Source organism: Labeo rohita, chromosome 5 (assembly GCF_022985175.1).
Source record: "Labeo rohita strain BAU-BD-2019 chromosome 5, IGBB_LRoh.1.0, whole genome shotgun sequence".
Lineage (NCBI taxonomy): Eukaryota > Metazoa > Chordata > Actinopteri > Cypriniformes > Cyprinidae > Labeo > Labeo rohita.
Window position 1 is genome coordinate 2,348,473 of NC_066873.1, and position 26,792 is coordinate 2,375,264.

General features: G+C 36.2%; 1 protein-coding gene across 2 annotated transcripts in view; it reads right to left on the minus strand.

Annotated features, from left to right (window-relative positions):
- Positions 1–489: 489 nt before the first annotated feature.
- ephb4a (eph receptor B4a) overlaps positions 490–26,792 on the minus strand; it is a 46,585-nt gene continuing 20,282 nt past the window's right edge. The window contains exons 2-17 of one of the 2 annotated variants that reach the window (XM_051110211.1): positions 24,687–24,757; positions 24,312–24,593; positions 22,376–22,766; positions 14,326–14,481; positions 13,126–13,461; positions 12,917–13,041; positions 11,133–11,301; positions 10,790–10,886; positions 6,596–6,660; positions 6,381–6,494; positions 5,919–6,166; positions 5,615–5,830; positions 5,340–5,489; positions 3,686–3,879; positions 2,953–3,111; positions 490–1,733 (exon numbers count right to left, since the gene is read on the minus strand). In XM_051110211.1, the coding sequence (XP_050966168.1) occupies positions 1,625–1,733; positions 2,953–3,111; positions 3,686–3,879; positions 5,340–5,489; positions 5,615–5,830; positions 5,919–6,166; positions 6,381–6,494; positions 6,596–6,660; positions 10,790–10,886; positions 11,133–11,301; positions 12,917–13,041; positions 13,126–13,461; positions 14,326–14,481; positions 22,376–22,766; positions 24,312–24,593; positions 24,687–24,757 (2,882 nt within the window). In that variant the 3' untranslated portion in view covers positions 490–1,624. Of the gene's footprint in view, positions 1,734–2,952; positions 3,112–3,685; positions 3,880–5,339; positions 5,490–5,614; positions 5,831–5,918; positions 6,167–6,380; positions 6,495–6,595; positions 6,661–10,789; positions 10,890–11,132; positions 11,302–12,916; positions 13,042–13,125; positions 13,462–14,325; positions 14,482–22,375; positions 22,767–24,311; positions 24,594–24,686; positions 24,758–26,792 lie in introns of both variants that reach the window. The other variant, XM_051110210.1, reaches the window with a different exon arrangement.

A 26,792-nucleotide genomic window follows, 5' to 3' on the forward strand; every position in this document is an offset into this window, starting at 1 on the left:
CGTTTGACATTAAATAGTATATAAATTGTATTATTTTTATGATAATAACCGATCGTTGCACTAGATAAGACCCTTCTTCCTTGGCTGGGATCATTTACAACTGCATTTGTGATCGTTTGAAGCTGCATTTAAACTGCATTTTGGAAGTTCAAACTCGGGGCACCATATCAGTCCACTATATGGAGAAAAATGCTGAAATGTTTTCCTCAAAAAACATAATTTCCTTACAACTGAGGAAAGAAAGACATGAACATCTTGGATGACAAGGGCTGAGTACATTATCTGTGAATCTTTGTTTTGGAAGTGGACTTTAACTGTATCCAAACTCAACAGCTGCAAAAGTGTTTTCAATTCAAAGTAAACAAAATAGGTACTTTTCTGACATAAATAAACAGCAGTGAAAGACATCTAAGTGGGACCTAAGAATAATGTGATTCCTTGTGTTATTAAAAGAAAAGCAAGAATCAAAGAATCGATTCAAAACGAGACTAAATGTATACTTTTTATTGTAACAGAAACACAGATTACACTGACAAAGAAAATGAATCTTTTTACATAAATCAAGATATATTTATACAAAATAAAAATAAAAAAAACAAAAGAGGCAACAGAATAAAAGTCCCTGGTTTGTTCTTGTGGGTCTCCAATGTGAAGACCAAATCCTCCTACCCATAAACCCACGTGTGGTATGAAAGGGTGGCTTTTGAATCCTGTGGTTAGTTGATGATGGACACCAGCTTCAAGTTGATGAGTCAAACCAGCACAACATTCCCGTAATAAACAAAACAGTATGGCACGCGTTCAAAGGTCGTTTCTAGTCTTTCGGCTACTCATAAAACAGAAGACAGTCTTTTATTTGGTCTCTTTTTAGTGCCAGTCAAGTGTTGCAGATCTAAACGTGTGTGTGTGTGTGTTTGTATAAAGCACATACATTTCGCATATTTCGTCCACCAATGGACCCTCTGCCTCATTCTCTTCCAAAAAAAGTGCTAGGACTTTTGTGCTCGTTTTTCTTATTGCTGCTCACATACACACTCACACACCGAGTGCATCGTTAAAAACAAAATACCAATTACTTGGCACTTAGCGCGTGTGAGTATGCGAACGTTCGCGCACAGCACATCCTTAACGCGAAGGACGAAGAAGTCGTCGTTAATAACCTGATACTTGTATCCAAATTCTTGCATTATAAAGGTCATATTTCTCATCTTTCGCTGTATATCCTCCATCAGTCTCTTCAGTATGAAAGTCTCCTTTAGAAAAATACTCTGCAAAAACGGAAATACTTCATCACTGTCTTTGCATTGAGACGTCAAGTCTTTCCTTTTGGGTTACATCAAGCGGCTCCCAAAAAACGTTGAAATGGTGGCGGTAACATCCCTACGAGACCCGTTTGATATCACAAATGACGCTTTGTAATATTAGTGGTATTACAGTGATAGTTCCCACAGGTTCCTGGCATGGTTTCCTTTAGGTAGTCTTGGAAGCAAGTAAGTCCTCTTGATCCTGAAGCGACCCGGTAAAAAAGGAAGTACAAATGTTCCTGATTGTGAGTGTGTAGGTTACATGAAAGTTCTCGAGCAAACTCAAAACGCAAGCGTGTGCGCGTGTGCGGACGGGTCACTCAGTAGAGCACGTTCCCTGGAGTTTTGTTTTGAATCCCAAGAGCCTCGATGCTGGACAGAATCTTCTTCTGATGACCAGCCAGAGTTACTCCCAAACGCAGCAGATCCCTGACACACGCAAAGAGAGACAGAAATACAGATCTTAGCATAAGGACATGGAAATGAACGTGGGAAAATTAAATGACGGTGTTTACATATTAAAAATGATTAATAAAGAAAGAAATTATGAATTTTATTCATCAAGGACACATTACACTGACAGTCAAGCCTTTTGATTGTTACTGCCTTTTTGATTTCCAAATCAATTCAGATCAGCATATTAGAATGATTTCTGAAGGATCACGTGACACTGAAGACTGGAGTAATGACGCTGAAAATTCAGCTTTGATCACAGGATATAAATTTCATCTTAAAGTATATTACAGTAAAAAACTATTATTTTAAATAGTTATTAAATTGATAGATTTTTAATCAAATGCAACCTAAGAGACTCCTTTCAAAAATAAAAAAAGTTCTATAATAATATAATGTAATATAATATAATATAATACAATATAATATAATATCTTTATTTATTTGTTTAATTTGCAACATTTATTTATTTATTTTTAGTAAATTGGTAGATTTTTTAACAAATGCAACCTAATTTATTTGTTTTTGTTTGCATCATTTATTTATTTGTTTGTTTGTTTGTTAGTACATTGGTAGATTTTTAATTAAATGCAACCTTGGTGAACATAAGAGACTCCTTTCTAAAACAAAAAAAGTTCTAAAATAAAATAAAATAAAATAATTTTATTTATTCATTTTTTTTTGTTGCAACATTTCTTTCTTTCTTTCTTTCTTTCTTTCTTTGTTAGTAAATTGATAAGAGTTTTAATCAAATGCAAACTTGGTCAACATAAGAGACCCCTTTCAAAAACATTACAAAATGTTCTATAATATAATATAATATAATATAATACAACGTTTTTATTTCCTTAATTACTTACTTGCAACCTTGGTGAAGTTAGGAATTATTTTAAACCTTTGTCTTAAAAAAATCTCCAAATGTTGCATAAAATATATAAAATAACATATAATATAGTATATTACAATTATTCAAAATTCTACAATACAATTATTTATTATTTATTTTGTTTATTATAATATATTACTTAATTTTATAAATTTGATTGTTAATTATTTACCTTTCACCGTAGATCATTTTTTACTCTTCCTTGTCATTCACATGAATTTTTAATGATTTTTTTTCTATTCTACCTGTATATCAGTATATCTGAGAAATGAAATCTATTTGTGATGAAGGTGTGTTATCTTCACTCACTCTGTGGTGATGTGGGCGAGCAGCTGCATGGACGTGTAACCAGCCTGCAGAAAGCTCTCCTCGTAACGCTCCATTTTGATGGCCCTGAGCCAGTCGCCCACCGTCCCACAGGATGCGGGCGTCAGAGGGGAGCGCTGGTCTAACAGCGGGTGAGAGGGTCTGAGGAGCAAGAGGAAGCCAAGTGTTAAAATGCATGTAATTGTCCCTATTAACATGACGTCTTGAGTCGGCCTGCAGGAAGAAAGACTGCCATAGAGAGGAAGACTCTGACAGTTTCCTTTGAGGAGCGGGGGAGAGCGTGTGACGGACAGATGTGTGCTCATACCGAGTCTTGACTGACAGACTGACAGGCCGACATGCTGAGAGGGGCGGAGCAAGACTAACATACAAGTGGCCATACTGTGTGTACGAGAGCCAAGCTAATGAAGTGACGGACGCCGCTAAACCTAAAACAGTACCGCTATGTTCTTGATTGACAAGCATTGTTGGGTAAATGCATTACTAGAATCACATTACTTCTCCTGTGACGATGTTTGGACTATTCTTCAGTAATTTCGTTACTAACATTGATTTTTTTGGGGTTGACGCAGAAACATAAAACCAGGTGTCTTAGAATTTGATTCTAAATCAAGAAATCAATGGGCGATCTGATGCATGCTTTTCATGGAAACAAAAACAGTAAAAAACACTCAAATAATATGTGATATAGGACAGTAAAGGATATGAAACGTACCCTGCCCCCTCCTGGGCGGTGATTTTAAGCGAGGCAGGATTGCGAATCAGCTTGTCGAGCGCTGAGACGATGTTGGAAAAGCGTGGCCGCGCCGTCCGCTCCTTCTGCCAGCAGTCCAACATCAGCTGGTGCAGGTACGTGGGACAGTCAGGAGGAGGCGGCAGACGGTAATCCTGCTCGATGGCATTGATCACCTGATTGGGTCAAACAGATTGTGTAAATGTAGGGAAGATATATTAATGAAAATACACGTATAATGTCTATATTAGCATTTTTTGAATATAAGCTTCTTTCTGATTAGGCTGGTAAGATTTTTTTTTTCTTTTGCTCACCCTAGCTGCATTTATCTGATCAAACATTCAGGAAAAACAATACTTTTGTGAAATAATATCACAGGTGAATTGTAATTAATTTCTGTGATGTAAAGCTGAATTTTCAGCATCATTACTCCAGTCTTCAGTGTCACATGATCCTTCAGAAATCATTCTAATATGCTGATTTGCCGCTCAGGAAACATTTATGATTGTTATCAGCAGTGTAATTAGTTACTAAGTAATGAGTTCCTGTAATCCAATTACTTTTCCCTTGAAAAAGTAAATGGATTAAGGGATTTAATTACAGTTACTTCTCATGTAACTGAACTTAATACTGTGTATAAACTGTAGAATATTTATATACAATACACAATTTAAAGTCTAACGTTAAAATGCATGCGTATGTACCCTTTTCATTTTAAATACTTTGAGTTAATAGGAATATTGGTAACACTTTAGTGGCCATTTCTCACTAATAACTAGTTGGTTATTAATAGGCAGTTAAGTATTGGTTAAGTATTAATAAGCAGTAATTTTTACTTGTATATTGAGGCAAAAGTCATAGTTAATAGTTAGTTAATAGTGAGAACTGGACCTAAGTTCTAATCTAAAGTGTGACCAGAATAATTTATGAAGTTATCTATTATTTATTTAAAAGAATTAAAAAACCCGTTTCATATCCTATCCTTGTGTCTTTAGCTTGTCGAGGTTGATATAGGATTTAGAAAGTAATTAGTAATAAGTAATTAAATACTTTTTGGACAGAGTAATTTGTACAGTAATCCAATTACACTGTTGAAGATGTAATTAGTAACTAGTAATTAATTACTTTTTTTAGAGTAACTTACCCAACACTGGTTATCAGTGCAGGAGACATTAATGTAATGAGTAATGTAAAGTTTAACAGAACAGCATTTATGTAAAATATTATATTTTATAACATTAATATGTGATCCTGGAACACAAAAACACAGGTATATTTGTAGCAATAGCCAACAATACATTGTATGGGTCACATTTCCTGATTTTTCTTTTATGCCAAAAATCATTAGGATAATAAGTAAAGATCATATATAAGATAATATATTCCTACCATAAATATATTAAAATGTAATTTTTGATTAGTAATATGCATTGCTAAGAACTTCATTTGGACATTTTTTTCTTCATTTGGACATTTTTTTGCATATATATTTGTGCAAACATTTCGGTTATTGGTCGTAACAAAAATAACCATCAACCACTGGTAGTGGGTAAAATATCTATTGTATCTCTGATTGAATCTAAAGTAAAACTTGATGTAAAACAAAATGCAATCATATAAAATCATAAACACTTACATCCTGGTTGCTCATGTCCCAGTACGGCCGCTCTCCGAACGACATCACTTCCCACATGACAATTCCGTAACTCCACACATCTGAGGCGGAGGTGAATTTCCGGAATGCGATCGCCTCGGGTGCCGTCCAACGAATTGGAATTTTACCACCCTAAAAAAAAGCATTTCAAGATAGATCATCATTCTTGTATTGCTAGACATACTCGCTTCTATTTTTCCCCCCATAATACTGAGTTTATGTGAAGTGCTTAACGTTGCATCAGCATTTCGTCTTACCAGTGAGCTGGTGTATGTAGGATCAGACGAATTTTCTTGCAGGAATCTCGACAGACCAAAGTCGGACACCTTGCAGACCAGGTTGCTGTTGACGAGAATGTTCCGCGCGGCAAGATCACGGTGTACGTAGCTCATTTCAGAGAGATACTTCATTCCCGACGCGATGCCGCGGAGCATGCCGACTAACTGTATTGGAGTGAACTGTCCGTCATTGAGCTGGAGAGAGAGAAAGATCCATGTCAGACAGTCCTTGTGTACAAGAGCAACGAACGTGCAGTGCTCCAGTGATCCAGCGCATACTCACTCTGAGGAAGGAGTCCAGAGCTCCATTCTCCATGAACTCGGTGAGGATCATGACCGGGCAGCTGGCTGTTATTATGCCCTCCAGGTGGATGATGTTGGGGTGCTGGAACTGGCCCATGATTGAGGCCTCGGACAAGAAGTCTCGCCTTTGCTTGTCTGTGTATCCACCCTTGAGGGTCTTAATGGCAACATAGTTCTCCTTCTTACCCGGAATCCTCAGCCGCCCGCGACAGACTTCTCCAAACTCGCCTGAGAACAACAAAACAAGAGACTCAGCTTTGGGATCTATTTATCCAAATCTATCTTTGGTGTCTATTTTTGTGAAATCTCCTAGTCTGTGTTATATCTTGTTTCATAATTGATGAAATTTGCAACACTGACACAGTTTAACTGAAATGAACTAAATCGAGCTAAATATTTTCATAAGCAGAGCTGAGAGACTCTGTGAGGGAGTAAGTCTTACCTGCTCCAATAACCTCCTCGATTTTGACACACGAGACATCAATCTCTTTAGCAAACTCTCTCACGGCCTCATTAGGGTCTTCATAAGTGAATGGATCGATGTAAACTTTCACTCCTTAGAGAGGAAAAATGTCAGTTACTCCATTAATCAAAAACCCACACTTTAACCGGAACGCATAATTATAATAAGACGTTGTGTGCGTGTGCTGCTCTCACCTTGACCCATGAGATACTGGCCATTTTTGTCACTCATCTCTGGATCCTTGAAATGATTTTGTTTCCTGTGAACACAAAAACGATGTTACAAATGTTAAAATGTTACAAAATGTATCTTTTTATGATGTTTTGTGTAGGAACAGCGTAACATGCAAATACAGAACACATTTGAGGTTTTTAGATATAAATGGGCAGTGAAACTGTGACTGCATTTTCAGGATTGGGGAAAGACCCATAGCCGAGGCTTCAAGCTGTTAGTCATTTCACAGCCGAGTGAGTTAAAATTTTGACTTAATGTGTCAAGCTTTTCAGTTTAATAAGTCGGTCTCCACATCCCAAGTTACCAGTTGCCAAAAACAGCTTGTTAAGTGCTGTTTTGGTGCCAGTCCAGCTGGTTCTGATGGAAAAAAAAAACTTGGTTTAAGCTAGAAGTAGCTGGTTTTAGCTGGTCAAGAGTCAGGTTTTAAATAGGAAACATATTGTCATTATATATGATAATTTTTGAGCAAGATGCTATCGGTCTAATCTGATTCAATGATCTAAGCTAAGCTATGCTAAAAGTGCTACCGCCAGACCCAGAGATCGACTGAATGGATTTGAAAACGGTAAAACACAACTGTTTAACTCTAGGGGAGTTGGAAAATGAGTATATTTTCTAAAAAAAGTGGAGTGTTTCTTTAAGGCATCACAAGAAATTTAGGTTATAAAACTGGTGTTTAAACATTGTTTTGAAATTAGTTTTCCTGTCATGATTATAACATATGCCAGCTTATGCTGGTTTTAGCTGTTTTTTTTTCAGCAGGGTTATTTAAAGGTTCTTAAAATGTTTTTCTTTTAACATTCTACCAACTTAATTTTCAGCTAAAAATGATTTGAACGGTTACTTTTAAAATTCTAAAAAACATTCTCTCGACATTCTGAAAACCTAAAAAAAAAAAAATATATATATATATATATATATATATATATATATATATATATATATACTAAAATGCAATTGTACTTTGAGTATACTAAACTGGTACATTTAAAGTCTACTAAACTGGAACAACTAATTTTGTATTTAATGCACTTTAATTGTGCAGAAGTAGTGCTGAAGTTCAACTAAAGATATGCTCTGTGCTAAAGTGGAACTATTGCAAGGATACTTTAGGTACACTTTAAATATCTCAGAGAACGCTGATTTTAGAACATTTTCTCTCAACATTATAAAATGTATATCAAATATTAATACATTTACAGGAACATTATTTTAAGAACATTTTGTTTTCACATTCATATAATTTTAAAAATGATAAAATTGGTGCGAATGTTCTCTGTTCCCTTTTAGCTGTGTGGATCGCATGTAAAAATGTGATTTCTAAGGGCACGGTGAAAAAATGTAATAAAAAAAGCCTGATTTATTAAGGAGTGCTGATTATAAATGCACTTAAGAGTAAAATGTATTACCTAATAATTGTGTGTTCCATGTGAGTATTGAGATGTTAGCTTAGCCACATGCTAATGTCAAACCGCATCAACTGGGAGTCGGGATTTCTAACCGTAAGCCTAACTTTGTGTGCAATCTGTAGTTTTTTAGAAAGGGTTTAAAAAACACTTGACACTGGAAGCTTGTTGTGTCATGCCTGGTTTGGGCACAGTTTGAGGCTTTGTCCTTGTTTTGTTTTTGTCCTGTGTTGTCGTCGTATTACTCTGAGCAAAGAATGAACTGAATGCACACAAAATCCTTTTCTCCACCCCATTCTTCCCCTTCCTGTGTCTCCGTTTCACACCTCAGGCTCTGGTTCCTTATTCAGACCATTTCATAGTGTATTATACTCTAACGCCATCTAAAATTACTCACTTTGTTCTAGCCTGTTCTCCTTGTTATTCTCGTTATGTTCTTTTCTCTTATTTCACTTATTGTCCTTCTTGTTCCTTCTTTGTGGACTTGTGGACACTTGCTAAAGGAACAAAACTGTATTGAGAGAACCTCACTGTTTTTAGTAAGGTTAAAAGGTTGTTTTTTAGCCTAAAGTCACCCAAGTTGAGTCAGATTCACTTTTTTTTCTTAAGGCATTTTAGGAGAAACATCTAAAACAAAAGTTAACATTTAGATAAAAACACAACTGAGAACCTCAGAGATTAGAAATAGCAACATTTTTTTTTTCCACATCTGTCTTTCTCCCTGATTTCCCAGGACTAAAATAGCCACGTTTGTCCCACCCAGTGCTGATGGCAGGTCTGGACCGGAGGCTCCCAGTGTGTGTGTGTGTGTGAGATTGATTATGGGACTCTCCGTTTAACTGGGTGTGAAAGTTTGTATACGTAATGTGTGTAAATGTGAACAATATATGTAAACCCCTAAACAGGCCTGTTCCTGTAATCTTAACTGTGCATACGTGGGCATACATACGTCTTGTTTATCAGCAATATCTGAGTTTGTGTGTCCACTGGGGTGTAAGAATGTAAAAAAGTTTGCTCATTGTGTAAGTACACATGTGCTTAAAGAAGTGTGTGCGCGTGTGTGTGTGTGTGTGCTACCCCAGGGTCACGACTATTGTTCTGCTGATTTGGCCTGTGGAGACTGGGGTGGGACAACTGCATCCTGTCTCCACTTCCCCTTTCTCCTCTTTTCTCTCTCTCTCTCTCAATTCCCACAAATTCATGTAGTTGAAATAACTGTTAGGACAGTCTGATCACTTTGGAAAGGTACATGAGGTCTTTTGGCTCAAACAGGCTGGTGTACCAAATGCTAGAGGCAAATGAAGTCATTGTCTCTTCTAGTTATTCCATTTAATTAGGTCCACACAGAGTTACCGCTTTTTTTCTGCACCGGGTATGTGGGAAAATCAGTGTAACTCTGCAAATGTTAAGTAAAGGCAAGGTATGTCATTCACTGTGTTATTAAGGTATCATTTCTATACATTCTGTTGTGCTTTTAAAATTTCATTAGTTTTTTATTTCTGTTTTGCTTATTTATTATTTCAGTTTTAGTTTTAGTCATTTTAGTACTTCTACTTAAAATTATTTTATTTCAGTTATTTATATAACATTTCTAAATTTAGTTGAAGGTTTTAATCAATTTTTAATATTTTATTTCAGCTTTATTTTAATTACAAAAAATGATTTTCAATCGTTTTAATGTTATTTAATATAATTTATATGCTTTTATAGCTTTTTAAAAATATTTTATTTTAGTTTAATATTTTAATTAGTTTGTCATTATTATTAATTTAAATATATTCATATCATTTTTATTAGGTTTTAGTTTATTTAAATGTCGTTATTTTAGTACTTTAGCTAAAACTGGAAATGAGAAACTAAAATTAATGTTTAAAAATTTGTTTATGAGTTCTTTAATAACCCTAGTTTTAGTTTTAGTTGACGATTGCAAAACTGGTCATTTGTGCAAACACAGTGACTACTTCCAAAAAGCTTCCCCAAACTCATGCATTACTGAATAAAACTTTATATTACTCATTAAAAAATTATTTTATACTAAGCATAGGTCAAGTCTATTACCATATTTACTGACATATCGCTTGAGACTTACTGATATGCAAATGGTAATTCAACTTTATTTGGAGTACTACTTGTGCACAATGCACAAATCTTAATATTAAGCCTAAAATATGTTTTAATGTCACTATTGATGAGGATTGTATGATCTTTTAAAAAAGTCTTTAAAAGCAAAATATTTAAAGTGTACCTGCAATAGTTCCCACCTTAGCACAATCAAATACACTTAAGTATATCTTTAGTTGGATTTCAGCACTACTTAAAGTACAAAATTAGTTGTTCCAGTTTAGCAGACTTTAAATATACCAGTTTAGTATACTAAAAGCACAATTGCAGGGTATTTTTATTAAGTGCATAATATGTAAATATATTTGTAGTATACTAAGCATGAAATAAATGTATTTTAAATACATTTTAGTATATTTATTTTTCACTAGGGTATTTTAAACAGCACAATTAATTACAGTAAAAATGCATTCAACACTGTTGAGATTTGTAGTTTTAGTGCTTGCTGAAAGCATTATTAAAAATAGGCTAAATATTTAATAAGCAAACAAGCGGTGGACAGGGGACGTGTGAATGACGGCTGTTGGATTCTGTGAAATCTCCTGAGCTTTCCGCGCTCACGGTTTCCACGCAAGCCCAATTATAACATCCTCACACTCTCTTTTTCTTGTTGGCCTCTTGTTTTACCTTATACAGTAGATCGCGGCAGCAATGACGATGATGAGGAGCAGCATGCCCATGGCTATAAGGATCCCGGTAACAAGCAGCGGAGACGAGGAATCATCTTCTAGGGAAACAGAGAGAGGCAGACAGCCAGAGTGAGAGAGAGATGCTTTAAAAACGAAAAAAAGGTGCGATACAATCTCAAAAAAAAAAAAAAAAAAAAAAAAAATGGCTTCGATCTACACGAGGAGGGGAAAAAAAAAATCAATAAGACGCCTTCTCGAACAAAACTCTAGGGCACAAAAAGTTGGGCACTAATAAATTACCACAGCACTGAGCTGACGCCTCCGACCAGAACTTTTCTTACCGTCAGGAAGCGTCCGAAAGACGACGGCCTGTCCGAAGCTGCCGTAGCCGGCTAAGGTGCGAGCGCGGACCTGAACCTCGTACTGCGTCGCCCTGCGCAAATCGCTCAACACGACCTCGTTGACACCGCTCTCCATAAAATGACAGGAGTTCTCCTCAGAGCCGCGTTCCTGTCGAAAGAACACACACCAGCATCTTACATTGAATTCATTTCGGCGATTCTTCACGTGTTGTTTCTGAGCTGTTTGAATGTGTTAATTGTTAATTAGTCTGGCAGGTTTGTAGCGTAAACAGCAGCATCTGCGCCAGAGAGGGCGATCGATAAAACACAAGCGCTGAGGAAAAAGATGAAGTGAATGGGGAGGATGGAGACGGAGAAACAGGGAGAGGTCATAAAAATAGAGGAGAGAGCACAGAAAATGGAGGTGGAAAAACAATACTGGATTACAGTGATGAGAAATCACATTTTCCTGAGTAAAAGCTGTGTGCTCTTTAGTACTGAAACCAATGTGAGATGTCAGAGTGTGAGTAAAAGAGGTAAACAGTGTAAGTAAAAGTACACTAGCATAGTTTTGCTAAAGAACTAAAAATGATTATTGAAATAATATAATTTAAAATAATATTCTTAGGTCATGGGTCATGTTTTAAACACATTTGCATGTTAACGCAATTAAATTAAGATGCATTATAGTTTCCATTCATATTAAATGCAATTAGCTGAACTTTAAATAGATTTTCATATATACATTTCATAATTACTGCTATTATAACTAAGCATTTATGGTAACTAAAAAAATACTTCAATTAAACTTTTATTGAAACTTCCGTGTCATGTTTTTAAACGTACTTGTAATTGCACATTTGCAATGATGCAGCTGCAATTTAGTGCATTTAAAATATATTAACTACACAATAACAAATGTGACCCTGGACCACAAAACCAGTCATAAGGGTCAGTTTTTTTAAATTGAGATTTATACAATATCTGAAAGCTGAATAAATTATGCATGGTTTGTTAGGACAGAACAATATTTGCCCAAGATACAACTATTTGAAAATCTGGAATCTGAGTGTGCAACAAAAGTTTTGATATATTTACGGTAGGAAATGTTCTGTATTAAAATGCATTTATAATAAAACATTTGTGATAAAGTTGCATTTAAAATATTTTAACCGTAAATGTAATATTAAACAAATTAAGGTTCAAATTATAATTAAGTGTAATCAACACAAGTGTATGACAAAAGATTATTAAAGCATGATTTCAAATGTACTTTGAAGTAAAACGTTTAATTTGGTATAATTACAAAGTGCAATTTTTAGAAGTATACTTAAGTGTGTTAAGAAACCGTACACTTAAGTGGCCTTTATTTCATTAATACTACATTACAGCTGAGGTCAAAAGTTTACATCCCCCTTTCATAATCATTAAAAATGTAAATATTTTACCAAAATAAGAGGGATCATACAAAACGGTTCAAAAAGGTTCAAACGCTCACTGATGCTTCACAAGGAAACACGATGCATTAAGAGCCGGGGGTGAAAACTTTTTGAATTTGAAGATCAGGGTAAATTTAACTTATTTTGTCTTGTGGGGAACATGTAAGTATCTTCTGTAGCCTCTGAAGGGCAGTACTAAATAACACATAACATGCATTTTGTATGCTCCCTCTTATTTTGGTAAAATAATTAACATTTTGGATGATTCTGAAAGGGGTTTGTAAACTTTTGACTTCAACTGTATCTGTAAATATAAATATGGACTTGTAGAGCATAATAGTTTACCTTCTCGCAGTAGCGCAGCTGGTACTGTAGGATCCTGTAGTGTGATTGTGTGGGTGTGTTCCAGTGCAGCGTCAGACTGGATTCCGTGGCTGTGATCTTCCTCAAACCCGACACCAGTACAGGAACTACACACACGTATGAACAATTAACACTCTTAACTAAAACACCACCTTTCATTCACATACACCTTCACTGTCTCTGTGTCTCACCGTTGGGGCTGGTGGTGATGTTGATGTTCTCCCCCGCCGGCCCCTGCTGACTCAGTGAAGAGACCCCGTTGAGGGCCATCACGGTGAAGCTGTAGGTGGTGTGAGGTCGAAGACCCCAAATGCTCACACGCCGGCCCTGGATCTCAATCTGCGACGGCCGGTAATTCACACCGTCCCCGCATGGTGTGCAGGGGCCCCCGGGGGCCGGACACATTCGACACTCTATGTTGTAAGTGAGGTCCGAACGGCCCCCGTTGTCTAGCGGCTCGCTCCATTCCAGCGTCAGAGAGGTGTCGTTGACCTGGGGAACGGGGCTGCGCGGGGACGAGGGCGGACCTGAGCGGGACGACAAACACAGGACGATTGATTCACATGGATTGATCTGTAATACCCAGAATGCAACACAAAAACCAGAATAGTCAACAGAGGGAAGGCTGACTGATACAGGGATAGAGAAATACAAAGAGAGAAGTTTAACCCTGTAATGCCTGACATTTGAAATCTATTTTTATGACATGGAAACATTTATTTGCATATGTTTTTTTTAGCAGTGTGATATGGAGCTCATATCCAAGGAGGAAAAAACACCTAAGTTTTAAAGGAGTAGTTCACTTCCAGAACAAAAATGTACAGATAATTTACTCACCCCCTTGTCATCCAAGAAGTTCATGTCTTTCTTTCTTCAGTCGTAAAGAAATTATGTTTTTTTGGCGTAAATATTTCAGGAATTATCACTTCTTCGTTTAGAGCTTTTAAAGCTGCATTTAAACTGCATTTTGGAAATTCAAACTCATGAGCACTATAGAAGTCCACCATATGGAGAACTTTCCTGAAATGTCCTCAAAAAACATAATTCTTTACAACTGAAGAAAGACATGAACATCTTGGATGACAAGGGGGTGAGTTATCTGTAAATTTGAACCTCTTCCTTAAGTGTCATATTTGATAAATCAGACTTTTATAGTATAATATAGTGAGAATATAGAGCTCATATTCTAGGAGTAAAAAAACACCCACATTTTATTCACTGAGCAAAAATACACTGATTGGTGCAGTTGCTGATTTTTCACATTTTAAGATGGTTTTGATCATGTTAATCATCTATAGGCCTTAAAAAATTGCATATCAAATATGATCCGGCAGGCTTCATAGGGTTAAGGGATGGGAAGGTTTCAGACTCATGAGAGAAGCGGTACGCACGTGTGCAGGGTGTGTCTGGACTGTCGGTAGCGGCACGGTAAAAACCAGAGCGACACACACATGAGGCAGATCCCATCTCTCCTGTGTGACTGGAGTCAGGACACACAGAACACGGGCCGGGACCGGATCCCATCTTAAACTGACCCACCGGACACGCTGGACAGAGAGAACAAAACACAGAGATACATCAAAAAATGCTGCTGTTTTTAAATCAGCCACTGTTTACAAGAAGGGAAAATACACGCAAATACATACGCATAGGAATCAAATATTTTTTTTTGTTTTTGAAACAAGCTTTCACCAAGGCTGCATTTATTTGATCAAAAATACAGCAAAATTGTGAAATATTATTACAATTTAAAATAACTCTTTTCTATGTGAATCTATGTTAAAATGTAATTTATTCCCGTGATGAAAAAGCTGAATTTTTAGCATCATCACTTCAGTCTTCAGTGTCACATGATCCTTCAGAGATCATTCTAATATGCTGACTTGCTGCTCAAGAGAAACATATGATCAATGCTGAAAGCAGTTGTGTTGCCAGATATTTTATGGAAACCGTGATACATTTTGTTTTGTTATTCTTTGAGAAACAGAAAGCTCAAAAGAACAGCATTTATTTGAAAATTATAATTAAGTGGAGTCAACACATCAAAATATTTAAACAATGTTTTCAAATGTACTTTGAAGTAAAACGTTTAATTTGCATAATTACAAAGTGCAGTTTTTAGAAGTCTACTTAAGTTTAAGAAACAGTACTCTTACAGGTCAAAAGTTTACATCCCCCTTTGAGAATCAATAAAAATGTAAATTATTTTTGATACATTTTGTTTTGTTATTCTGCCAGGAACTGAAAGTTCAAAAGAACAGCATTTATTTAAAATATAAATATTTTGTAACATAAAAGTTTTTATTATCGCTTTTGATCAATTTACTGCTTTCTTGCTGATGAGATGTATTCATTACTTAGAAAAAACACACATTTCACATGACTATTCTGGTTTGTTAGCTCAACCAGCACTAACCAGCATTAACCAGTCTGGACCTTTTCAGTAGAGAAACAACAGGTTTTGTGGGAATGAGAGCTGAATTATCATTAAACAAACACACATACACATTCAAGGACTTGCTGTCTTAAGCACAAAGCTCATTTGTCCTTTTGCGTCAACATTTAAACAATCATTTAAACAAATCCAAACATGTGCCGGTGCCCATTTCAGTTGATGCTGGTTTGATTCAGGCTTTAAACTGCCTATGAATCTCTGTGTGGCAAAGTCTGGTGTGTGATATGAAATATGATCATGTTCCTCTGCATGTTTAGCCACTCAATCACGTAATTATAGCCTCGTGACTGACACAAACACACACTTTCAGCAGAAAAACCCACACGTGTTCAGGTTACCCAAGAAACTTTAGTAGCTGACATGACGTATGCACAACGCTACCCACACACGTATGAAGGAGCAACGCCGAATCTCCTGAGACAGAAACAGACGGGCTTACAGACGAGTTTGCCTGACTAGTTTCATTTCATAATCAGTTCTCCACAACCCCCGTATTGATGGAAACACATCTGGATTTGATTAACATCAGTTTCACTGCGACCAAAACATGTGGTTTGAATTATCCTCCTAGTTCAAGCAGCTTTACACTGGTTTGTGTGTCTGTGTGTGTGTGTCATTGGAAACGTTTCCATAATGAACGTCTGTGAATTTACTCGCTGAAGGATAAAGATCTTCAGGCCTCTGGTGGCTTTATAGACACAAAGATGTTATTACTGTTGACATCCATATCAGTGTCTCGTGTTGAGGAGGTGTACTACAGATGGCCAGATTTAGAAACTTAGCCATTATGAATCAATACAACTTAAAAAATTCAGTAAAAACTGTAAAATTGTTAAATATTATTTCAATTTAAAATAGCTGTTTTCTCAGTGAATGTATAGTAAAATGTAATTTAATTCCTGCGATCAAAGCAAAATTTTTAAGCATCATTGCTTCACTGTCACATGATCCTTCAGAAATCATTCTAATATGCTGATTTGAGAAATAAATATTGAAGAAATATTGAAAACGGTTGTGCTGCTTTATATTTCATGCATTTTTTTTCACAATTCTTTGGTTGATAGAAAGTTCAAAAGAACAACATTTATTTAAAAAGTAACATTATGTCTTTACTTCTCATCAATTTATTGTGTCCTTGCTAAACAAACAAATAAATCAATAAATAAATAATGACCTGAAATCTTACTGAATGTTAGTGCATCTTACAGTACACTGTAAAATCTAATTAGCTGGGATTACTTAAAGAAAAATGGCCTAAATAAAGAAAAAAAACTAAATAAAGTGAAATAGAAATAGTATGCTGTAATGCTTAGTTAGTATAGTTTACTTTAATTGTAAAAGATCATTAATAAAAATATAAGAGATACATTAGCTAAGGAATTAGAAAATTTAGTTAATTAGAAGATCTGAACTAGAAGGTCGCCTTCTAAAAGCAACTTACTTTTTACTTTTCTCCCCTTGAAATCAAAAATTGCGATTTCATGTTGCACTGCTGCATCAATAGGAGGAAAATTATAACAAGATAAACTAAGTTCCAAGTGCCCAACCAAAGGGAACTTAAATCACTATAATGGTAAGTAAAACAAAAACAACATTTTACAAAAATCAACATCAATTTATGAAGTCAGCTTATGTGATGTTCTTTCAAACATTTCAGTTGTATTGAAACAACATTCAAGATGACTTTGGGAAATGAGTGAATGTAACTACTGAAAAATAACTGCAGATTACAAATTGTCCCACCTCAAAAACTGTTCTTTTCTTCTTCTTCTGTTGTTAGTTTGCAAATTAGCAACATATTATTGCACTGCTGCCTCTCACTGGTTTATTAATATCATTGGTTCCTTCGTGGCTACTTAAATACTTTAAGTAAGCGTTACGTACTCAAAGCAGTAAGTAAATTGTTTTACTCGCCTTGAAAGTATGTAACTTAAAACCTAGTAAGTATGGCAACTAAGTAAAGATAACTAATTATATCGAAGTAATGTAAACTATTAGATTTTACAGTGTACCTTTGCTCAATGCAAATTTGTGTTTCATAGTCACACACTGATTTTAATCCCATCCAAATGTAACATGTCTGTTCTTCTCACACAAGCTCAGGAAAAAAAAATCACCGAGCAAATTACTTGCGTTTTTTTCCTACTAGAGGGTCCTCAGAGAAAACTAATCTTGTCCAGATAGGAATGTCTGTGATTGCGGTGTGTTATTGTTTTCACAGCTCTTCTCCTCATTTATTTTAAACCTATGTTGAATACTATAACTAAAGCTAATTTTCTTGTTAAACTGCCTGGAGAACCGTTTTCTGCAAACTTTCTGGGTTGGTGGTCCGGCGAGTGCTGCTGGCAACCGAGCTGAGGTTAAAAGACAATTTCATCGTTACAGTGAGTGCGACCTCAGAAAACGCTCGGAGGACCGTCAGGTACGATCCTTATCTTAATGCATTCCTTCCCTTAATTATATACATAATGTTTTAATTATATAATTAATTAATTGGGTTTCGAGACACACACATTCAGAGCACATGATTTACTAGTCGACACTCCCATCATAACAACCACAAAGAGTCTGATCTCATCCAAATCTGTGCATCGAATGACAACAATCAAATGCCATTTAGAAAACAGATCCTGTATAAATAAAACAGTAATGTATTCTGAAAGAAAAGTCTGATATTATCTGCCATCAGCATAATGTGATTAGTAAAAAAATAAAAAAGTAACACTTCACTTAAAGCCTTTATATATAATGCATTACATGTAGTTTTGATGGATTAATTATGCGTTGTAATGCATTTTATAATGCACTGTATGACCTCATGAACCACAGTTGTAACACATCATAATACTTATCTATTCATTGTTACACTTTTAGAAAGTATACTGCATTAAAACACATGACAAATAAACCTTCCATTATAATGCATTTTAACTTTGCTTACAATTATTTATGAAAAGATCTAATGCATGACAATGTACATTATGAATACCTTCATAATGCATTATACATAAAGGCTACCACACCACTGTATAAAACTAGCAAAGATGTGTTAAATTAATTATAATAAAAAAGCTTGTAAAACATTTATTGATGTTAAAAAAGATTTCTGCTTCAAATAAATGCTATTCTTTTGAACTTTCTATTCATCAAAGAACAATGCTTTCAACCTTGATAATAATCAGAAATGTTTCTTGAGCAACAAATCAGCATATTTGAATGATTTCTGAAGAATCATGTGACACCGAAGACTGGAGTAATGATGCTGAAAATTCAGCTTTGCCATCACAGGAATAAATTACATTTTAAAACATATTCATATAGAAAGCAGCTTTTTTAAGTAGTAAAAATATTTCAAATTATTACAGTTTTTACTTTTTTTTTCTAATAAATGCAGCGTTGGTGAGAAGAACTTCTTGCAAAAACATTTAAAAATTTTACCAACGCCAAACCTTTGTACATCATGCCATACCATCACTGGTACTACCGCAGTATTTTCACATTCAACAAGAAGAGATTGTACATGTGCGAATCTGCATGTGGTTAATTAGAGTCATTAGCACCGTTCACCACACCCACTCAAACACACACACACACACACACACACACACACCCACCCACCCACCCACCAACACACACACACACACACACACACACACATTTGGTCTGACCTCACAGCCCTTCACCTGTGACCCCAGTGACCACACACTCTCCGTTCAGCCTTTCACCTGCCCACTAAACCGCAGTATTCTCTTTTTTATTTGTCTCTTTCTTTCTCTTTTTCTCTCTGCCCATACCTAATTGGTCATGTCATTAGAGTGCCTTTGTACTGGACACATCCCTGCCCGCAGGCGCCACAATTATGGCTTTGTGTGTGTGGGTGTGTGAAAGAAAGGGATGAACAGCAGATGCAGTGTGTTTGAGTGGATGAATGCTGAGTAAGTCATTGAGTTTGTGTGTGTGTGTGTGTGTGTGTGTGTGAGAACTCCAGGGGTTCACGCCCACAGAAAGCACAGCTGCAGTGTTTAACAGACGAGGACAGCCTTTAACACCCCACCCATCGCAAGAAACTTCATTAAAGAGCCGAAGTCATATTTGAAAACTGGGAGGATTTGGACTGATCCACTCCGCTGAGAGACGGCGATTACTTGAATTAAAGGAGATCAGTCATGTCCTTAAATGAATTTTCCCAGTTAAACCCTTTTCCCGGTCAACTTAAGCTAGACCTACACACACGCAACATGTGCCGCCCATTACTACAAAAAAACGTTGTGAATTGCTGAACGTTGTAAAAACGAAGGAAAAATGTGTTTGCTGTCATTAATTTACAACGGAAGTCAAAGCTGGGAGTTTAAAAATGTTTTATGCTTTATTTGCATGAAGTTGTGTCATGTTTTTTGTGCCGTGCATCACAATAATGCCTGTTATTGTCTTATGTAAAAATGAGTAATATTGGTGTTTTAGTTCTACTTTTGAAACAGTGACAATTAAATAATGTATGCATATTTATTCCGGTGCTGTATGATTGCCTACTAGGCTTCCGTTGTAAATTAATTAATGTTTTCTTCACAAACTGATGCACAAGTAGAAATTATTTTCTGTCATAAAAGCATGTTTTTACACTATTTCAAAAGCTTGGGGCCAGTATTTATTTATTTATTTATTTTAATAAATGTAATATTCTTTTATTCAATAAGGACATTCTAATGCTACAAAATATTTCTATTTCAAATAAATGCAGTTCTTTTGAACATTCTACTCAAAGAATCTGGAAATATAACAGCACAGCTGTTTTCAACATTGCTAATAATCAGAAATGTTTTTTTGAGCAGCAAATCACATTAGAATGATTTCTGAAGGATCATGTGACGCTGGACGACAAAAGCAGTCTGGGTATATCTGTAGCAATAACCAACAATACACTGTATAGGTCAAAATGATTGATTATATGGATATTAATTTCCTACCATAAATATATCAAAACTTAATTTTTGATTAGTAATATGCATTGCTAAGAACTTCATTTGAACAACTTTAAAAGCGATTTAAAAGCGATTAAAGGAGATTTTTCTCAGATTCCAGATTTTCAAATTGTTCGGCCAAATATTGTCCCTAACAAACCATACATCAATGGAAATCTTCTTTATTCAGCTTTCAGCTGACGTATAAATCTCAATTTCAAAACAATGACCCTTATGACTGGTTTTGTGGTCCTGGGTCACATATTAAATAAGTAATGTTTTACAATATTATAATTTTTACAGCATTTACTTGCAGCCTTTGTGAACACTAGACACTTTCAACAACATTAAAACGTTGCGGTTTTTAATCTTGTCGAGCTCAAATTTTCTTAAGCTAGTGTATGTCTCGTCTGTGTCGCTGTAGTTTTTCATTCTTCAAAAGGCAGCAGTCATAATGCAATCTTGCGACCTAAAATAATCGCACACATTGAAGACTAACATTTATCAGAAAAGCAATTAATCTGTCATCTGTGAGCACGTCACACGAAACGTTCAAAGACTGCAGATTTTGCCCTTCAATGAAAAAACGCTTTTGCAATCCGTCTCAAACGGCAGTACCGTGTCCAGGCGTGTAGCTTAAGTCGCCTTGGATAAACGTGTCTGTCATATGCAGAAATGTAAATGTAGCCCAGATGCACAGGCCTGTAATGTAATAGCGAATGAAAACGTGTCCAGCCGTAAGACACTGATGAAATACGCCGTAATCCTCTCTCCTGATCTCGTCTCTAGTCTGAACGGCTTTTCAGTGAGACCTTCATCTCACCTCTCGCATTCAGTCACTGTTTTCCCTCCTTCTCAAGTGTCACAGTCCTTGTCTAATTCAGTCCCATCTGTCCTTTACTGTCTCTCCGGCCTCTTATCAGCACTGAAGTTGCAGCCGTTGTCAGTGTAAATGTCCTCAAGACTTACTCTTGAGGTAGACAAGCGGAAAGTTTGTGTGTGCGTGCGCAAAATATTCTGTACTCGACAGTCTCTCGGGTTCATACATTTGTAATAGTAGTTATAAAGATGGAAGTTTATGTTCAGAACAGCGAACTGCTTTCTGCCACATACGGCGCACAGTAAGAAATTGTTTTATATGCATGGAAAACCCGGTTGACCAGCTACATCTGTCAAGATGTGTATCATTCAACCGGAGCACAGTGTGCGTGATACTGTATCCACAATGCAGAGTGCTCAACCTGACCTTCTATCGTCTATGGGACGGACTGGAAGGAATTTTTATTTTACTTTTATTTCTTGTTTCTCTTGTTTATCAGATTGTGTTAAAAATGTATTTATTTGTAACATAATTAACGCCACAGTTAATAAAATGGAAATGCTCCACTGTCATTTTTTAATTATCAGAGGTAGTAGTATATACACTTTGATGTATATACATTATAAGCTGCAAATCAGCATATTAAAATGATTTCTGAAGGATCACGTGACACTCAAGACTGGAGTAATGATGCTGAAAACTCAGATTTGATCACAGAAATAAATTACATTTTAAAATGCATTCAAATAGAACACGGTTCATTTAAAAAGTAATAACGTTTAGAATTTTACTGCTTTTACTGAATTTTTCTGATCACATCTGTGCAACCTTGGTGAGCAGAAGAGTGATGAGTGGAATTTTATTCCATGATATTTAAAGGAGAAGTCTACTTTCAAAACAAAGATTCACAGATAATGTACTCACCCCCTTGTCATCCAAGATGTTCATGTCTTTTTTTCTTCAGTCGTAAAGAAATTTTAAAACATAATTTCTTTACGACTGAAGAAATAAAGACATGAACATCTTACATTACATTATCTGTAAATTGTTGTTCTGGAAGTGAACTTCTCCTTCAAACTGCACTGTAAGATACATCAAAGAATTGCTTCATTGAACTGAAATTTGGCTAGATTTTTGGCTCCAGCTCATCATCGTCTTCACGCAGAGCTCCGATTATCTTCAGAGAAGCCCGTTGTATTCTCACTCACCTCTACACTCCAGTTCTCCATGGCTGGCCTCGAAGCCCGGCAGGCAAGTGCAGGTGGTGGTGGGCTGGTCCACCCACTGTCCATCTTCTCCACAGAACATCTTGGGCGGTCTGGGATTGGGTCCAGGCTGAGCTGCGTTGGCCACACACTGGCCCACCGCCTCCTGGACCAGCGAGCGTGGAACTGTCTCCGGGAAGACGGATAGCGAGCGCGTGAGAGCCGGACACTTCTTAAAGAAGACGCGTACCGATAGAAGGGCCATGCAGGCGCCCTGGGCCTGGAACGCCAAGTAGAATCCACGTTTGGTCAAAGGGCCCAAACGCAGCGTTTTGACATTGAACTTCTTCTCTCCACCTTTACGCAGCAGGAAGTCTGCAGCCACCGTGTCGACCTAATGGAGACAGAGATATGGTAAAGACAGGTGAGATCCAGAGAGATCTATGGTATCTGCATTAGTTTTACAGAGTTATACTCTCTCTGGAAATGCTCACTTGCAATGTCCTGGAACACAAAACCAGTCATAAGAGTCATTTTTTTCTAAATTAAGATTTATACATTAACTGAAAGCTGAAATTGATCTTTCCGTTGATGTATGGTCTGTTATAATAACAATAACAATATTTGGCTACAACTATTTGAAAATCTGGAATCTGAGGGTGCAAAAATCTAAATATTGAGAAAATCATCACCTTTAATGTTGTGCAAGTTCTTAGCAATGCACATTACTAATCAAGTTTTGATAAATATCTTCATGGAACATGATCTTTCCTTAATATTCTAATTTTTGGCATACAATTTAAAAAATCAATAATACACACAATGTATTTTTGGCTATTGCTACAAATATACCAGTGCTACTTAAGACTGGTTTTATGGTCCAGGGTCACATATGTACTTGCAAATAAAATCATATTAATAAAATAATAGGCCACTTAAGTGTACTTAGAATACACTTTCAAGTCAACTTTCTAAAAATGTTTAATATTTAAAAGGTTTTTCATTGTTTTAATAATATTTTGTCATTGTTTGGAGAAAGTAGACTTATTCTGATGTGCTGACAAACATACTAAAGCACATCTAAGGTATGTCGTTATAATTGTGTTTTTCAGTATTATATTTTAAGCTCATTTATTTTAAATGCACTAAATTGCAACGTCATTATGTGTAATTACAAATATATTTAAATACTTCACATACAGGTTTCAACAGAAATGACACTAAAGCATATTTTAGTTTTTCCGTAAATTCTTGCAGCACTGCACTTCAACCATATTTCAAAGAGAATAGAAGTAATTATGAAATTATACCCACCTTATTTTCCTCTAAGAGTGGGTGTGGTCATTTATAAATTTGATGTTTGAGGCTTCTGTTGTCATTCCATTTCAGCTATTTTTAGCTGTACAAAACAGCCTGTTTTGCTGCTTGAAATTGCAAACTGGTGCGTCTTACCATATTATTTTAATGTATTATCTGAATTATGAACACACTGGTTTGTAGTGCAAACAGTTCACTTTGTTCTTCTTCTCACTATACAGCAGCTAATGAACCGGAAGTCTTGCACATTCACAAAAAAGCAGCTTACTTCCGTGTTAAAAAATAAGGTGGATGAAGAGATTTACTCAAGGCTTTAAGGAGTGAGTCAAAAAAGTGCTCTAAAGGTCAGCTAATTGCATTTAATATAACTTTAAAAAACATTTTCATGCAATTATGTGCAATTAAGTGTCTGAAAACATCAGACAGGTATATTCTTTTAACAGATATTATTTCCGTAAACTCTTTTTATAGTATGCTAAAATGCACTTTGTTTTTACAAAGGTCTGCAATTATCATATTTGTGTCTTTTTGATTTTTCCAAATGAATTTGAGGAGAAACATGTGACAGATGTTCATTTCAGTAACACCTCTTATTTACACAACTTTCTATGCGTGTGCGCACCTTGGTATAGGGGTTCTCCATCCAGGCGGGGTGGGTTGCCGTCGCGTCGTCCGTGTCGCTCTGGTAGTAGTAAAGGTTAAAGGTCTCTTTGCAGGATCGGTGGTGCGTGTTTCGCGACGAGCATTCGATCATGGTGAAGAGCAGCTCCACGTACACCTGCGACGCCCCGCGCCGCTCGATGAGCTTACTGCGCAGCCAGTGACTGGACGAGCCGTCGGCCTGGCAGATCTGATAGGTCCTCACACTGTTGTTCTCCTCATCCAGACCGCTGACCTCCTCCCACTGCGCAAAAGAAGGACATCAGTTGTAATAACATACAGTTCACACTCAGTTTGCTGTACATGTAGGGTCAGACGCTGGAGCTGCAGGCCTCACCTCAGGTTTGGAGCGAGAGTGCGTCGTCCACTTCAGATCTGACGTCTCTGTTTTAGTATTCATCAGGACCTCTATCAAACACACAAGATAAAGAGGTGTGCTTAATTATATTCAATGTATTGTAGTGTACTTCAAATCGCCTTATCCAGTTGATTGATTACATTGATAATTGCAAAAAAAAATTGTATTAGGTTTTTTTTTTTTTTTTTTTTTTTTAAATGATAGGTTTAAATATGCAAATGAGGCATTGTTTACTGAAATATGAGCTAATTTGCATAAATTTCCAGTACAAAAATCTAAACACTGGATAAAATCATTTTCAAAATTATTATTATTTTTTTTTAATCTCATTTTTGTCACTCCATAATTCAGAAAACACTTAGAACAGACAGAGAACAATTTTCACAATTATGGGGGGGGGGGTTAAAATGTTGTATATAATCAAGCAAATTATATATGAGCAAATCCCTCTTTAAAAACCTGAATAAAAATATAAAGTTTGGTGTGTGTAAGTGTTACTGAAGTGAAGATTTATGGCTCAGTGTAAGAGAAAAAATTCATTTTGAGAAAACGGACTTTAAAAATATGAATTGTATCGGAATCTATTCACGCAAATAGATAAGGAGCTATAAAAGAAACACTTAACAGTGTTTTTAAATCTTTAAAAAAAAAAAAAAGCACAAAATGAAGAATTTTGGTATCCAAAAACCTGACGGTAACCAGTATTGGAAAAAAATACTATGAAAGTCAATGGCTACCGTCAACTGTTTGGTTACCTAAGTGTATATATATATATATATATATATATATATATATATAAAGAAAGACACATATATGGATATGGAATTTAACCCAATTGGAATTTTTTAATTGTGTTGAATATGCACTTGTAGTATAATCTTAAAAGTACACACATAAAAAGGATATTAAAAAAACTACTTACAAATAATAAAATATGAATACAGTAAAAGGCTACTTAAGAGTATCAGGGATAGTTCACCCTAAAAATGAAGATAGTTTGAAGAATGTGAGTGAACAAAAAGTGGTTGGTCCCCATTGACTTCCATATTATGGAAAAAAAAACACTATGGAAGTCAATGGCTACCGTTAGCTGTTTGGTTACCAACATTCTTCAAAATATCTTTATTTGTGTTTAGCAGGAGAAAGAAACTCATACAGGTTTGAAACAACTTGAGAGTGAGTAAATGACAAAATTTCATTTGTGGGTGAACTGTCCCTTTAAAAGCTCTTTTTAAAAAAGCGCACCTCGCAATGTCAAATTTAACATTTTAAATCACCGTTTAAATAATCTTTTGTAGTGTTGATTAACACACTAAAGCACTTGAAAATTACAGGATTATAATATCAGCTGTAGTGTGTCATTGAGTATCACACACAGTCCTCATGATGCTTTTTATCTAGCGTGGCTTCGCCAGCATGATTTCTTTAGTCAACCAGCTTCACCAAAGCATTTGTTTTTGCCGGTCCACTAGCAAAAGCAGCAGCGCCCATTACAACCCATGGAAATTCATGCAGATCTGCTGTGTTTTCAGCACGGGAACATCTGAGCGATGACATTTTTCCTCCGAGCGCACAGAGGGCGAGGGAAGTTCCCTGAGGTTCGATGGTTTGGTTATCAAATCATGGCCAGCAGAGGCTTGAGCAAAAAACAAATCCAGAAACGCTGGGCGTTTTTCTCTCTCAGAGCGACTTGCGTAGCTGCAGTATCCCACAGGGAAACCGACGGACATGGGAACAAGGGCACGGCCTAATTTTACACTCGCACACATATACAGCGACAACACCAGATCACTATATAGAGTTTCAAGCCAGCGGTGAATGATGGTCCTTTAATTTCCAGCGAACATCCTTCCTTTCATCCATTTCCTCTCTCTCTCTTGATTGCGTTTTAGCTTGAACTGGCTGTTGGTCATTACTTATTGATGCTGGTGATGGGTTTTAATCAGGCATTCATTCAGTCACCCCCTCCAGACTTCCGCGCACATATCTGGCCCTGGGGTTCTTGCTATGGGAGCCGCGCCGGTCACGTGATCACCCGGAGCCGCCGCACGCTTCAGACCGGCTCCAATCACAAAGATCCTTTGA